This window comes from Eptatretus burgeri, chromosome 3 (assembly GCF_056783735.1).
Source record: "Eptatretus burgeri isolate ZD-2024b chromosome 3, Ebu_testis_v1, whole genome shotgun sequence".
Classification (NCBI taxonomy): domain Eukaryota; kingdom Metazoa; phylum Chordata; class Myxini; order Myxiniformes; family Myxinidae; genus Eptatretus; species Eptatretus burgeri.
In genome coordinates, this window is record NC_140963.1 from 21,946,079 (window position 1) to 21,963,318 (window position 17,240).

The following is a 17,240-nucleotide window of genomic DNA, read 5'->3' on the forward strand; positions in this document are numbered from 1 at the left end:
TTATATCCCTAGATGACCCCCAAAATATTTCATACTGATCAAATGTAACATTCTACATATGCAATTATGACATCATAACGAAGGCACCTATGATGTCATAAAAACACTCATTCCCCATGAGGAGGACTCGCTATGTGCCACGTTCCATTTTTTTTCCTTGGCGTGATTTCAGAGACAGAGGTCCAAAGTTTTTCCAACATGGCTGCAACACCATGTTACCTATGATGTCATAATTATCATTAAAAGATTCTGCATGAGTAGCCGCTCCTGCCTCCTATGGTGAAAATGTTGTTTCAATCCAACAAGTGGTTCTGGATAAAAACACCAAAGTTCTGTGTGGACAAGCAAACAGGCAAACAAACACAAATACAATACCTTCTCCTTCGGGCTTCGGCGAGGGTAAAAATGTAGAATAGAGTACATGGAAGGAGCACACAAATAATAACAGCCACAGCCACCATTGCAGCAGTAGCAGCAATAATGACTTGTTAGAAAAGGTCCTTTTGCATCTTTTACTCCATTTTACATCCTCATTGAGACACAGATAGACATGGAATATGTTTGTGGAATGCAACATGCTGACTTTTGATTAAACACGTCAGTGAAGCGACAGGTAGGCATGGCTAGTATTGGCGATGACAAATATTTATGACAAAGACTAGAAGGGCAACATGGCTGGACAGGGTGATAAAGTCAGCAATAACCTGTTGTGTACAACCTGGCCATTGATTTGATGAAAGTGCGACTCACTTCCTGGATAGCATGCTCAATAACATCAAAGAATTGTCATTGAGGCATGACATGCCATAGCTGTGGAAGGTTGAACAGTGTAACTCGTGAAAGAATACACACGTCCAAGGTAAGCTACAAAAAAAACATAGGTGCAAAAGGTGCAAGGTGCAAAAGAAAGGTAAGATTTTACAAACACTGGATCTCTTATAAACTTCCACTCAATCCCAAAAATGGCATGCGTGTTCACTGCTGCCCAACTCTCCCTCCTCATCACATGTCGTCCAGCTCACCACGAGTCTCGACCTCTAACGTTATGAATAACTTCAACAACAAAAAAACATCTGTGAAAAACTATGACAACACAATGATCCGCTGTCTTGTGGAGAGCCAAGGTCACCCCACATACAAGATCTCACATGTATTTCTTGGGAAATGAATGTTGTTTAGGAATAAGAACAATATTTAAAAAACGATTAACAGTAAACAATGCAGTACCTGATGTAGCTTGTTTAATCGACCCCTCTCTGGGCCTCCAGACAGAAGCATTCCGACACCACGAACCTCATATTCGTCTTCAGGAAGCCTTTTTTTATTTGCGAGGCAGTCCAAAACCCCTGGAACATAAACATACAAGAAAACAAACAAGCCAACCATTCAACTCACCTGTACATAGTCATAAAGAGTGCCAGCAAATACATGTGATATTTAAAAATAAACAAACAAATAAACAAACAAACAAACAAACAAACAAACAAACAAACAAACAAACAAACAAACAAACAAACAAACAAACAAACAAACAAACAAACAAACAAACAAACAAACAAACAAACAAACACACACACACACACACACACACACACACACACACACACACACACACACACACACACACACACACACACACACAAAGTGCTGGTGAACAAATAGAACACCACTTACAAATACAACTTGTCGCTTCGCTGACGAGGGTGTGAAGAGGAGGGGTGGAGAAAAAGAGGGAGAGGGGGGAGGGGAGGCAGAGAGGATGAGGGAGGGGAAGCGAGGAATGGGTGAAGAAGGGGTAGGTGGGAAGGGGAGAAGAGCAAGGAATGGGGGTGGAGGTGGGAAGAGCAACCCCTCACGAAACGTTGCTATACACTGCGGGAGGGAGGGGTGCAAAGAGAAGAGAAGAGAAGAGAAGAGAAGAGAAGAGAAGAGAAGAGAAGAGAAGAGAAGAGAAGAGAAGAGAAGAGAAGAGAAGAGAAGAGAAGAGAAGAGAAGAGAAGAGAAGAGAAGAGAAGAGAAGAGAAGAGAAGAGAAGAGAAGAGAAGAGAGATATATGGACAAACAGAGAGACAGCGGTGTGGGAGGAGAGTAATGCATTTTATTTGGAGGGTGGAGCGAGGAGGGGACAGACAAAGAAAGTTAAAGGAGGGGAGGAGAGGAGGAGAAAAAAAATGGGAGGTGGGAGTTCTATGTTTCACCTCCTGAAACCCACCCACATGTGTGGAGATAGCAGGCAACAGCAACTTGCATGTGCACACACACGCACGCACACATACAGAGGTGGATACTTTGAGACCTGGGATGGCTCCATTCCACTTTCTGAAACCCACATATGGAGATAACAACCAATAACATACACACACACCAGTGCAAAGTGCCATTGTGGTGATGCAGTTTACACACACACACACACACACACACACACACACACACACACACACACACACACACACACACACACACACACACACAGTTACCTTGAAACGGCATTCTTTGAAAGAGGATTTAAAGTGGGTAATTAGCGAAATTCAATTCAAAAATACATCAAGCCACAGAACACAAAATGTCGATCTCCACTCGATGCCTTCACAGCAATACAAGAACAAACGTGGCGAACACCTGGTCGGATGGACCCTATTGGTTTATTTAATATGTATTGATGTCGAAGTGAGAAGTGGATTACAAATGGAGATCACACAAAAAGGTTAAACAAAGTGTTGTCATGAAAAACAAAATTGGACATTTTCAGTGGATGAGACACCTCCCAAGGCACCCACCGCACGGCACCGCGGGACCCAACAAAGGTGGAAACACGTCAAATTGATGTGAGATTGAAAGCACGTGTACTTTTTCCTGAAATAAACAACCAAGCAGCTTGGAGAGCACTCGCCAAGTGGCTGAAGCTTCCAAGCAAGCACTCCAATGAAACAGTCGATCAGAAACGGCTTCCTTAGCACCACAATTGGCAATCACCGAACCGTCACGTTAAACATACACCTCCCGGACACGCCCGAAATGTCACGCATGTCCGAATTGGACAAATGAACACTTTTCTCGGAGTCGGAACTGCTTACAAGTTCGATTCTGGAGCTTAAATTTCATAATTCTTCTTAGTTTAAGATACTCGTGGCGATCACATGTGCGGAAATGAAATAAAACAACAAATGCTGCAATGTCTCCAGGTGTTAATAAGCATTGCAATGTACCCAGCGATTCATAGCTATGATGAACAGATTGTTCCAAGATTCAGCCTGTTCCAAGTAAAGGTGTGGTTGAGCAAGCCAAAAAACATGGAGGCTTCAGACCCCAGCGAGGTTACCCAGGAAACACCGTAAAACCCCAGACAGCGAGGAGGCCGAGGATCACCTGATAAAGGATATAATTAAATAAGGGCATTAATTATCTTGAAAAGGGGTGTTTTAATTAACCCAAACACCCAATTTTCACTCGTGCACTTCCTTGGAGTTTTCTTAGTATGCAGGCAAAGTTTCAGGCTGCTCGGTTTTATAGTTTTGAAGTTATGGAGAGGACACACACACACACACACACACACACACACACACACACACACCCACACACCCTTTTATTAGTAGAGCTGAAGACATGATCACATCCAAAGTAAAAACAAAGAAAAAAAATAAAAAACAATCACTGTTTTTGCTTGCCCATACTTTGTTGGTACTAGTTAATACTTTTTAACCTCCGCCATCAAAGATGGACGGAGGTTACTGTTTTCACCCTTGTTTGTTTGTTTGTGAACAGTATTACGGAAAAACTCCTGGACGGATTTCGATGAAACTTGGTGGGGGGGGGGATTAGCTATGGTCCAAGGATCATGCCATTCGATTTTAGACTTGGTCCAAAGTGCAATATGGCCGCTATGGCGGGCATTTTGAAAAAATATTTGAATTTTTGTTTTTGCATTTCTACATGTTTTAAGTGATTTCCAACCCAAAAAAAAAATTGTTAGAGAAAAAAAAAACAACAAAATATTGCAATTTTTCCAAAAAAAATTCGATTTTCTTTTTTGGGCATTTCTACATGCGCGTTGATTAGTTTAGTTTATTCAATCGTGGTTCAGTAGAGTCTGATCCGTTTTGACCTACAATGAATAGGATATCAGGTTCACTTAAGTGACCTTGCAGTATGGCGGCAGAGGTTTTGCACTCGACCGAGTGCTCCCCCTCTAGTTAATACTGTACCAATCTCAGTCATTCTCAGTTCCTCCAATTTTATCCAACTTAAAACACCCGCTCCCTCTGAGAGCATTGGCAAGGTGACTCTCCCCTCACCTCCCCTCACAGGGGGGTTACCCTGAGTACCAGCAACATGTACGCAATAATTTAGTGGAGATTGGGCGAAAATCGAAAGTCGACGCCCCCTCCCCTCATGGCAGGGGGTTCCTTCTGCCTACGATCTGGCCATGGGTACTACCAACACATATGGTCTTCATCAATGATCTCTCTGACTCTGGAAAATCCTTTGTCTAATTGCTGATGACTCCACACTATGCTGTGGCATCCGCCATCCTTCAGACAGGCATGCTGCAGCCTCTTCCCTATTCAGACCTTGAAAAAAAATCACGAGCTGTTCAAACACTTGGAATGTGTCTTTCAATCTTGACAAATCACACACTCACTTTCTCTCTCCAAAGGGACCATCTTTTCAAACACTCCTTTCTACTTTCTTAACAATCCTCTTGAGGAAGCTCAGTCATTCAAACTTCTGGGTCTCAGTGTCAGCCATGATGTTTTTTGGGCAAACCATATTTCAAAGTTGGCCTCCAAAGCCAGCTGCCATCGAGGCATCTTCCCTCACACAATGTCCTTCCTTGGCATATCTGAACTCCTATCCACCTAAAAAGGCCTTCATCCATAGCTTGATGGAGTACTGCTCTCCCCTCTGGGCTCTCTCCCCTGCCTCACATCTTGCTCAGCTTGATGCCATGGAAACCAAGGTCTTCAAGATTATTGGAATCTCCCATGATGAAGCACAGTCTATGGGGTGATCACTTTGCTGTCACAGACAGGTCGGTGGTCTCTCCATTGTCCACTGTCTCCTTTCTAGTCGTTCTGTGCTTTATCACCAATCAGGTTTTTTCAGGGCTCACACAGTCCACCATCAACCCCATTCTGCTGAAACTACCTAAATCCAGGATCATTGCTCACCTCCACTCATTCGCTACTCTTTTTTCCCCCACGTGTGGAATCAACTTCCACATCCACTTTTCTCCAGGACAAGACAGCTTTTCACCACAATCTCAGATCGTCCCCAATCCAAAACCATGATCATTTCTACCCTTGTTAACCCAACCCAAATCCCCCCTCCTTCCAATATTCCAGTTTTCCCTCCTTGAAGTTTCCTTCTGTATCCATCTTGTCCACCCCATGTGTGCGCGTTTTGTGTCCTGGTCTCTTCTTTTATGTCCTGATTGATTCAGTGTACAAGCTCTTTCAAGAGCCTTGACGAGGCATACAAAAAAACAAAATAAAAGACTAATTTTTTCATCCAATGAATAGATTATCAAAGACAAAGTCACCGTTTTATCCTTTCCACAACAGGATATGCAACAGAACACCTTGACAAAGTTTTTGCCCAATACTCAGAGAGGAAAAAGAAAAAAAAGAAAACGCGCTTGATTGTTGAAACAAGGTTTGAACATGTTCCAAATGAACACATACGTTGCTCCGGCTGAGTTTTGTCATTGGCAAATGGAATGGATTCTCCTTCCAGTTAGGATATCTTTTACCTCCATTGCAGGTACCCCAAGAGAACAATGTTTTTTTCAGCTTTGGTAAACTAACTCCCTCAATAAATGGAAGATTTTTTTGCCAGCTTGGTCACAGAAAAAGAGCCATACTTCATTGTCAACTGAATGAAAGCCTTCCTTGCACAGTTCATGAACTGACACAGCTGAGAAAAGTGTTAGTAAAAAATTAGTTTTATCCATCATGTTTTGTGTGCTTTCAAACACAAAGCCATCAAGCTTTGTCACACATATTCACCATCGAGTAGAGTGTCCTGAGAGATGTTCTTTAAAATCTATCGAAGCAATACATTTATAAAAGTGAATAAAAATAAATATAAGCAAACCATATATAATGGGGTCTCTTAAAATGAAAACAAAATGCATCCCTTACGTACAAAAATGGAAAAAGGTAAAAGGGACAAAAATAGAAGGTAGAAAAATGGAAAAAGGGGGGGGAGGGAAGAAAGTAAATAAGAACTAAACTGAGCCATGAAGGATTTAAAGTGAGAATGTGAAAGGAGAGTAGACCAAGAAAGGATGACAATCCTGGTTGGACTACAGGAGAGGCGATGGCGACACAGGACAGAAGAGAGCAGTCTTTATAATGTCTGATCATGCTAATTAGTTCAAAACATGGAGAAGCAAAGAGATTGTCTGTATACCAATTGGAAAAGGAGCACATGCACAGGTACTGGATAATCATCGACCAGTAGCTCACAATATCGACCAATACCTATTCCCTGCTACATGACCGTTTTAGTTTTAAACAAATAAGCAAACAAACTAAACCTTTACGAGGAACCTCGTACGACAAGTTGCTTAGCTCGTCACCTTCACAAGTGTACAAAAGTAAAAGACAAAATAGTATCACTCACAGTTGTAATTGACAATCCAGGATCCAGCCAGAATTCCCCGCAGGCATTTCAGAGTGCAAGGTGGATGCAAACGTGAGATGACGACGACGTGTGTGACTGCAAAAGAACAATTTGTACATATCACACAAAAAGCAGAGGCAGAGAAGGCCACACAGGCAATCTTAATACGCAATTGAAAGAACAAAGAGATGCAAGTTGGGAACAACAAAGTTTCCAAAAAGTAACACCGAATGATAAAAGAAGGAACCATGAGACATTCATATTTATCATTTTTGAAAACAGAATAACCACACATCAATTAAATACTTTTTTTCTTGTCAAAATAAGCAGGAGTGTCTTGGTTGCCAAGGACACAAGCACATGTATATTATATTTTATATATATATATATATATATATATATATATATATATATATATATATATATATATATATATATATATATATATATATATATTGTTACGGTTGTGGAAATTCGCATTACACCATAAAGGGTCCTCAGGTGAGATATATCGGAAAGTTCATGTGTAGTAAGCCCAAACCCGTTGTATAGAGGGAATATGTGTGATTCATCCGGGCTGCGACGCTTTGAGTTAGTCATTTTTCTTTCTCTATTGTGATTTTGGACCATTAAGCCGCCAACAACTCAAACACCACCACCTTTGCCTCTTTACCTCCACAACTCCATCCCGCAAACATTGCTTCACCGCCATTCCCAAACGACACCCGCCAATCACCAAACCACCACAGCAAACCCCCCACCACCTTCACCTTTCTCCTTCCACAACCATCGACCCCACACCACCAGTCAACACCAAACGTCGTGCTGTCCAGGCCCGTTTGGTAATTGATGCTTAACGCGTCGAGCCACGTGTACGAATGCGTTCCTCTCAGGGAGAAATTCGGATAAGGAAGGGTTCACGCCCCTTTTTCTCCGTCCAGTGGGCGAGCGTCGGGCAGTATGGCCCCGCCTCCGAGCGCGATGAATGTGGATTCTTCACGGGAGAGAATTCGAGTCAAAAGAGGCTCACGTCCCTTTTTGCCACGCCAATGGCTGAACAGAGGGTGGCGTGGCCCCACCTCCAATCGCGTTTTGATCCTAATATTTGCATATAGGCTCCTCTTCTGGTCTATAAAGACGCGAGCACAAGGCGACTCGCGCTGTTGCAGTTGCGGTGGCGGTTCGGGCTGGTCGAGTGAAGACGGAGGTTGTCATCGAGGTTGCAGTGTGGGGGGTCGCTCGTCTCGTCGTTGGTGCCGTCTCGTCGCGGGATTCGAGCCAGCCAGCCATTCCCCTCGCTCGACCCTGAGCATCGACAATTCTCCCCCCCCCCCATCCACGCTGAGATAGTGCCGGTGGCCTCGTTCCTTCCCCACCCTAACCGTGGTGCCGACCCAACCATGCTGGCGCGGAGCACGCCGGAGAGGGCTCACCGACCACGCCAGGGGCACGGAGTAGGGGCACAGCTGCGCGGACATTGCGGCTTGCCCACCATCGAGTCACGAGGACGCGGGCAAGACCTTTTCGGTCTCGTGGACCTGGCCGCTCCTCCAGGCTCCGAGCACATTTGGTCCACAGACCTGTCTACGTCCCTGCCTATGGGCAGGTCTTTCCTGGTTATTTTGAATGCATGATGTGGCGCCGAGTCCCGACAAGTATAATTGTTTAAGTGTTGTAAATAATTATAGTCGGTTGTAGATCTGTTTGCTTTTGTTGCATTTTGTCTTGACTTATATGTGCATTACTGTATGACTGTGAATACGTGTTTGTCTGTGTGTGTGAAATAAACGTGCATTGTGTGAACTGTTTCCCGCTTCGTTGCGTCTTTTCTCCCCTTATTGAAAGCTCCATCTTGCATCACGTAAGGGATTGATAGTGGGTATAAAACACCCGGTAAATAATCTGAACCGTCGAGGTCGACGATAACTCCGCTCGGTTATCCCTGCAGCACGGAACGAGCCGCTTAAGCGGTTCGTGTCCGGAGTCGACCTGCGGCGTGGTACAACGCCTTGGTACGCTACTCGCGCGGGTACTTAGGTATATCGACATTCGGCGATTCACCCTATTTCGCGCGGGTAGAATGCGGACTGGGTTGTGGTGAGGTTAAACCCCCACCCGTAGCTAGCTCCTTGGCGGTAGTTCCAAGAGGGTCACGACTGAATTGTCCGTTCCGGTGGGCGACGTGTCGCGATTTGAGTTACGTGGCCGATCGCATGCCGGCGGGCGCGAATTCGCAACAATATATTGTTGCGGCCACAGGTACCGAGACACCACCTTGTCACTCAGGGGGATTAATCCCCGGTTGTCCTCGGTAGAGCCAGACCTGGGGCCATCGCTCTAATTAACTTTATGGAACGGTTGGTTGTTTTAAAACCACGAACGTCACCCAGTCAACCACGAGTTCCAGTGTCCACCATCTAATTATTCCGTTTAACTAGAGGTCCCGTGGTTACCTGAGCGGGCAGCGCGCCATCGGCAAAGCATCTATGTTATCTCGATGAGATTTTAATTAGAGCGGCCGAGCATTTTAACCGCTGGTGCGTGCCGACAATGTTTGGTCAAATCTGTGGTAATTACTTCCCAGTCTATCTCGGTTCGGACAATGCGAAACCAATAGAAGGAAAGGACAAACACGGACAGGTTGGAAATCGACAAATAATTAATTAATAAAATAAATAAATAAATAACAATTTTATTTGCTGAGGTAAATAAAGAATGAATTTCAAAGCAAAATCAATCAAAATGCCAGGAAAGGGACACAGAGCAGATGCTTATCTGCTCTTTGACGACTTGACTTACAGCTAAACACAGACATGGGTACCCAACAGATCATTCAGGGGGAGGGAAGGGGAAAGAATGGTCTCGCTCACCAGAAAGTCGTCCGTGAAGTGAAAACATCCTAAAGCGTGCGTGCGTGCCACGTCCGTCGCCAGCACCCAGCTTTGCCGTGCACCCACTCACGGGGCAGCCTTGAACACCAGTCGAAGTCTGGAGGGCACCGAGATCATCTGTTGCGGGTTTAGACCCTGGTGTTGTTGGTGATCGACCCGAGCCTCACTTGTTGGCAGTGCTGCTCACACCCACACGCTCGCTTGCCGAAGCACTGGGAAGGGCGAATTGTCTCGTTGGCGCTGGTCAGACACCCACACGCGCACCACATACTCGCTTGCGGAAGCACTGGGAAGGACGAATTGTTTCATCGGCACTGGTCAGACACCCGCTTCTTGCTCGCTTCTCTCGCCCTATGCTTTTTCCTCTCTCCTTTCGTTTTTCCTCTCCAGAACGCTTTTTCCCCCCTTTCTCTCCTCACTTTTTCGCCTCAGAATGTACCTCTCGCTCGTTTTTTTTGTCTTTTTTATTTTTTTTATCTCCGGGCCGTCTCCGTGGGGTGCCGTCCGCCCCAAGCTCACCCCGCCCCACTGGCGCATGGTTACCATGACGACCCGTGAGCTCCCAAAAAGGCGGGTGTCGGAGCTCACTAAAGATTGCCACTGAGGAAGAATGGGGGCGGACTTCAGAGCTCGTGAAAGAAATGTGTGTAAATGTGTGTCGTAAAGAAAAAAGCTTCCCATGAGAGAGAGGATCTATCCTTTATCTTTCTCAACGCATCACATTTAAGATCCCATTAGACATGGGGATGGGGCTAATCTGAACATGCATTGAAGGAAATAACTGTCTGAGGACCTGGATGTGTGGATGCATTCACCAGACTGGATTCTCAAATCCGTAACAATATATATATATATATATATATATATATATATATATATATATATATATATATATATATATATATATATATATATATATATATATATATATATATATATATATATATATATATCTCTTCTTCTTCTTCTTTCAGCTGATCCCGTTAGGGGTCGCCACAGCGGATCATCCATATGATCCGCATAGTGATTTGGCACATGTTTTACACCGGATTTTACAAATACAAACAAGGGAACGGATGTTTTACACCCTTCCTGACGCAACCCTGGTCGCCTCTTGCGACACAGGGATCTGGTGCACCTATTTCAACCGGGGTATACACCGGGCCCAGTACACTGGTACTCATTTCGCCGACCTCGGAAGGATGACAGGCTGAGTCAACCCCTGGTGTATTAATTCAGTGGCCCAACGGGGCTTGAACTCAGGACCTTTTGGATCCCAAGCCGCTGCCCTAACCACTGCGCCAACACCAGGTATATATATACACACACACACACACATATGATCATTGTCTAGGGGGTTTGCCCCTTTCTGGACGGATGGCCAAACAGTTCTCCCTTGGAGGCTTACAGCCAAGATACAAGGAGATTATGGGGCGCGCGGGAAGGAAAGGGCGGCAAAGGATGGAGGCACACGGGTTGTACTCGAACCCACAACAGATACACGGACGCCAGCAAATTAAATAAATAATGATTTAATAAACAGAAAATCAACAGTTGTAATGGAAATAAACCAAGATGTGAAGTAACATAAATCTAATTTTGAGGTGCCTCCACACAGACTTAAATACAAACAAGGGAACAGAATAAAACAAAGAAAGATCCCTCTTTTATTTCGGGACTTAGCTTCGGTCCAGTAGTGAGTTTCGGGATCTTGAAAGTCACCAAACCACTTTGTCACTGCACAGGAAAATGCGCCAAAATGGCACGCAGCTGCTCTCTGGGGGGGGGGGGCGGGGGGGGAGACGTACGGGAGGAAATTCGGGCGGCGATACTCAACGTCAAGGCTCAGAGACCGTCGTGCAGCTTCTTGCGTCGATAGTCCTTGCTTTGCAGAATGGTGCCGTCTCTTTGCCACGACAGCTCAACACGAGGCTTTGGCACTGGTCCTACACGATTCAGCCCAACAGTCGATGGACGGTGTCTTGCTCCTCCAAGTGAGCCAATTCGCCTCAGCACGAACACAAAAATGGTGCTGTCTTATTCACCACCGAGGGGAAGCCAGCAGCAATGCCTTTCTCTTTTGACCGCCGATCCTGCCTCCTCGCTTCTGTCCCGCTCCGAGCCTTCGTCTTGACTCCTTTCTTGTCCCCCCACGTAGGACTGACGAATCTAACTCTTCTCCTGTAAGGAGTAGCCTCCCCGTTCTCTTGCCGAGACACGCTCTTCTTCTTCTTACTAACGTCATGCCCATAAATCATCCACTCCAGGGGCGTGGTTCACCAGCCGTAACCCCTGGAGGCAGGCAGCTCAGTTGTTGCTTTAAGGACGTGATACCCTTCATCGCCAGTCTTGAAATACAAAAACATAGGAAAAGGTCAAAGGGGGCAATTACATACTGGGGGAAATTATCTTTAATCCCTACCCAATTAATACAGCACCACCCCTCGTGTGGTGACACGTAACACTTAAACTCACAGTTTCCCTCCTTAATTTACATTGAGATGTCTCTTACACGTCCACAGACCAAGCAATTCTATACAAACCTATCTTTCTGATGAAATTCCTCAATCTACCCCACAAACATAACACTATATTCGCTTAATACAACAGAATTTAAATATTCATTTCGATAAAATAGACATTATCAAAGCTTTTCGACTTGCACTCCTCGGGATAAAACCGCAAGCAGATGAAGAAGCACGAAACTCACATTTATAAAGTTACAATGTAAAGCCCTCAACGTTGATAGGTTGAGAGAAAGAAAGAATGGGATTACCTGATTGGTAGAACTATAGAGCATCATGAATGAGTAGGCAGAAATGAACCATCATGAATAATGATTAGGTGGGGATGAATCACCAAAGTACTGGTAGAGAGGCTGACTCGGACAGGAGGAACGATTAAGCAGGGACGTTCGACACTCGGTTGAGTTTCCACCGACCATTCCCGTGTTAACTCAGTGCTCAGGATTGGAAATAAAGAAAGAAGAAGAGAGGAGAGAGAGAAAAATGGTGGACCATCTTTTGTTAGTCATAATTGGAGTCGAGTCGTGGTTCGACCGGTAGAGCTACGTGCGACATCTTTGCTGTGTTAAAAGAGCCAGTGTAACACGAGCCGAGAGAGTCGATCTCCAGCTGGGTTCATCTGCCGCCATCGTCGTCCTTCACCTCCCTCCTCGACCAAATGGTACCGGGCTTGTAAAGACGGAAGGAAGAGAAAGGATTCACTGGTGTGTGCGTGCATGTGCGTGTACGTGTGTGTGCGTGGCATGCCATAAAAAGGGGGTTTTCATTTGCTGTACTTCATTTATCATTGATATTTATTTCTTCTGGCCAATTTATCATGAACTGCTTTGTGTACCCTTCACCCCAGAGAAGGTCCCAACATTTGTCCCCCATAGTCCCCCCCCCCTTACCGGGTTTACTTCTTTATTGTTAATAAAAGTTATTGATTCCTCCGTGGACACTACAACATAAAAAAATTGCTAGTATCTGGATCTTTAACAAAATCTAATCAATTCGTCCTTGTCATACACCCAAGCTGTACAACAAGTTTCTACCGAATCAGTCCACAATGTTTTGAGATATTCCACTCACAGACAGACAAACAAAAATGAAAACATATTGTTATGTTTGTGGGTAGATGGAGGAATTTCAAAGGAAAGTTAGGACTGTATAGAGTTGCCTGGCCCGTGGACGTGTAGGATGCATCTTAATGTAATTACGTAGAGAAACTGTGAGCTTAAGTGTTACTTGTCACCACACGGGGAGTGGTGTGGTGTTAATTCGATCGGGATTAAGGACAATGTCCCCTAGAATGTATTCACCACCATATGATTTTTCCCTATGTTTTTGTATTGCAAACCAGCAATGATAGAATTGCGTTTTTGTAACTGCAACGGCCATTGCAAGAGCTGCATGACCAAGTCGGGAGAAGTTCCATCCCCAAGGGGGATGGCAGATGAAGTCATGCCCGGAGGCTGATTGATGGGCGTGACGTTGAAGAAGGGCTGGTTGGCAGCAATTGTGAGATTGGGAGCACACGTCAGAAGTCAGTGCGAAGAGGGGTTGAGTGCAGAGGAAAGGACGCACCTGGTCAAGAGACGAGAATGTAGTTAGGTGATGGCATGAACAATCAGGGCACAATGAAATGGCTTTCCTTCGATGCATGAAGACGATGGCACAATTATCGTATTCGTACCGAGGCGATTTTGGCTTGCATGGTGAAGCAAGACGCGAGCCTTTGGCTCTTGGTTGGGTCGTGAGGAACGGTGCCAGAGCCTCGTGTATGTAACCGAAGGGGACGGCAGCCATTCTGAAAAGCAGCGGGTCAGTGAGGACGATCGACGCACAAGAAAGCTGCAAAGGGGTCTTTGAGCCTTGGTGTTGAATCCCGCTCACGAATTGCCTGACGTACGCTCGTCCCGCTGCGAGAGAGCGGCCGAGCACCATTTTTGAGGATGCGTTTGCACGTGCACGATGAAGCGCCTTGATTCCACGTTCCATTCAGACCATCTCTGGCACACAGATAAATGCCAGGATAAAAGGAGGGATTTTTCTTTTCGCATTCTGTTCCCTTATCTGTATTTAAGACTGTGTGGAGGTGCCTCAATTTAAGATTTAGTTTACCTCACATTTTTCTTTCATTGTGATAATCTGAATTATTGTCATTGTACATATTTGATTATCGTTATTAAATTATTATTTGCTCAATTTCATTTGCTTGTGACCATGTATCTGTTGGGGATTGAGTAAAACTCCTGGGCCAGGCTACCGTCCTGGTGAAGCACCGAGCATTTATTCTCCCGCATGCGCATTAATCTCCGAGATTATCGGCTGTAAGCCTCCAAGAGAGAAACTTGGTCATCTGTCCAGGAAGGAGTTAATTCCACTGGACACGACAATATCCTCCACACACCTTCGGAAGCAGAGGTAATAAGATGTTAAATAAGGCAATCACAAGATTTGCACAATTGTAAAATCCTTCAATGCCCTCTGTCCCTCCTCCCCACCTCCTCCCACCCCCCCCGCCCGCCATTTATAAAAGGTGATAGAATTGATGGAATTCAGGCAAAACAAACCAGATAGCGTAAATTGTCTGAAAACTTGTGCATCAAGAAGCTGCGCAAGAGAGTAGAGGCTGGCACGCTGAGTCAAACTCAATCCGCTGGCCACAAATACCACAGGGCCAGAATCTTGGCTGCAAGGAGTGGATGGAAACTGTGTGGAGGCAGGAGTGATGAATCAATAACAATGACAGGCAACAGGTGAAAAAGCTGCAGTCACAGCTCGTGTGACTGAGGTCCAGATGCAGTAACAATGGCTAATATTTGCACATGCATGTTCTGCACAAGGAATTAAAGTTAAAAAGCAAAAACTGTACTGAGTGGGAAGCTTCCAATTCTGAATGAAGGCATGAAGAACTAGGATTTGAAAATAATACCCCCCCTCCCCCCACACACACACCATATCCTCCCTCCCACAACAGATAAACAAACTACCAGCCAAAACATGTATGTGCATGTACTTGTGAGCCATAAGAGTGAGCCCTCAAAATTACCATTTCAAACAAAGCAGCAAGCAGAATAGGAAGGGCAATCAAAACCACTATTACCATTTCCTCTTTAATGGCTCGAAATATTCCAATATTCTTAAGGGGTCGGCCGAGGAGATCTTTGGTCCAAATCTTTCACAAACCAGCCGACGACTCTAGGCCTGCCGTGACTGAGTCGGACAATTATACGACCACTCACCTGCGTTGGCAACATGTTGTTCTGTGTTGCAACAAGCCGATCCCAGGATGAGTGCAGAGGAAAATGCAGGTGGTTTGCATGCAGAAAAAAAAATGCAGAGATGGTTTGCTGAAAATGTGAAATTATATTTTCCACGACGGTTCCCCTTTTTGTTCTGCCATGAAATGACCCATCACTTCGGCGGAGATAAATACAAATAAAAATTAAAAGTTTCTTCAAACGTTTCGTGCATTGCAAGGTGAAGCCACTTAGCACGTGTTCTTCAAGTTTCAATTGCGATACTGCAGTTCTATAACGGAGGTAAGGTAAAATAAATATGATCACAATGAGGAAAAATATTTTCAGTTATGAAGTAAGGAATCTCCACATCACGGCAGGAAAGCCACGATGTATGCATGATCACTCTGTGTAGCCTGGATTTGAATCCCCACCCAGCTGTAAACTGTCTTCCTGGTGTTTCACAGGCAGGGTGATTCATCAATGTGTGTGCCGTCTCTCAGATGGATGATAAACTTGGCGTCACACCTGCCAGAATCCTTCACCCCTCTCCCTCCCAACCCTTCCCCTTCTCCCCCACCCCGAACCCTCCCTTTCTCTCTCTCAGACCCCTCCTCTCCCCCCCCCTCTTCCCTCCCTCTCTATCTATCGCTCTCCCTCCCAACTCTTCCCCTGGCCCCCCACCCCTCCCCCCCCCCCCCCTCGCGGGGGCTACAACATGTACGAATCAGATTTGGAGTGAGCCGACCGGTAGGATGAAAAAGTCGCTCCATCTATGAGCATGCATGCTTGCAGGCAGACCTTTGCCAGGAATATATTGTGGATTTTAAATACTCCCACCCCAGGTGGCAAAGTGTGTGTGTGTGTGTGTGTGTGTGTGTGTGTGTGTGTGTGTGTGTGTGTGTGTGTGTGTGTGTGTGTGTGTGTGTGTGTGTGTGTGTGTTGAAGTTGCTTGCTATATCCACATGTGGTGGGTGGGTTTCAGGAGGTGAAAGAGACATGCCAAGTCTCAAAGTATCCACCTCCACATGTATGTGTGTTGATTGGTAACTACATATAGTGTTTCATCATGTGGAATGGAGTCCTCTTCGGGAGGGTTCAAAGTATCCACCTTCATTTCAGTAAGGGGTCACGATTCATGGACCAAGCTGTGAAGTTTTTTGTTCTCAATGTTTTGTGCCGAGGGCTCTCTTCAGAATCATCACTGAACCTCGGACAGCTTCCAACTGTCATTCGTTTGTCGTGATATTTCCAGGGATGGTTGTTAACATCTCTGTGAGGTTCTTCGTCAACGTTCCTGTAGCTCCAACTCTCACTGGAGCAACTTTGACATTCTTCAGCTTCCAGAATCTTTCCACTTCATTCTTGAGGTCTTGGTATTTGGTGATTTTCTTGATTTCTGCATTGCTTAATCCAAAATCACTGGTATCAACATCTCAATGAGCAATGCCTTCTCTTTTTTTCTACCCAAGTATGATATCTGGTTGCAATGCTTTGTTTTCGATGTTCACACTCTATGGGATCATTAGGTCGTACGTGAGCGGGAGGTACTTCCATGTATTCAGTGATTGCTTTTGGTTCATGTTCCCACACATCTTCTGGAACTGGGATATCAAAGTTTTTGCAGATGTGCCAGCAGATTACTTTACAAACTCTGTTGTGTCGTCGTATATACAGCTGTTCTAGTGTGTGTGTGTGTGTGTGTGTGTGTGTGTGTGTGTGTGTGTGTGTGTGTGTGTGTGTGTGTGTGTGTGTGTGTGTGTGTGTGTGTGTGTGTGTGTGTGTGTGTGTGTGTGTGTGTGTGTGTTCGGCATACAGTCACGGCCAAAAATATTGGCACCCTTGCACTTTTTTTCAAATAACACAATTTTCTCAAAAAATAACTTGGAATTGACAAAAGTATTTTGTCTCCACAATTCTTGTCACTGCAAATATTACAGAACCTTTTTTTTATTCAGAACTTAATATATCCTTTG

General features: G+C 45.0%; 1 protein-coding gene across 1 annotated transcript in view; it reads right to left on the reverse strand.

The window, feature by feature from the left end:
• Positions 1-17,240, reverse strand: part of BARD1 (BRCA1 associated RING domain 1) — a 53,983-nt gene that overhangs the window by 9,357 nt on the left and 27,386 nt on the right. Inside the window, exons 9-11 of the mRNA XM_085872618.1 lie at positions 14,596-14,734; positions 6,625-6,720; positions 1,228-1,346 (exon numbers count right to left, since the gene is read on the reverse strand). Of these exons, the coding sequence (XP_085728744.1) occupies positions 1,228-1,346; positions 6,625-6,720; positions 14,596-14,734 (354 nt within the window). The remainder of the gene's footprint in view (positions 1-1,227; positions 1,347-6,624; positions 6,721-14,595; positions 14,735-17,240) is intronic.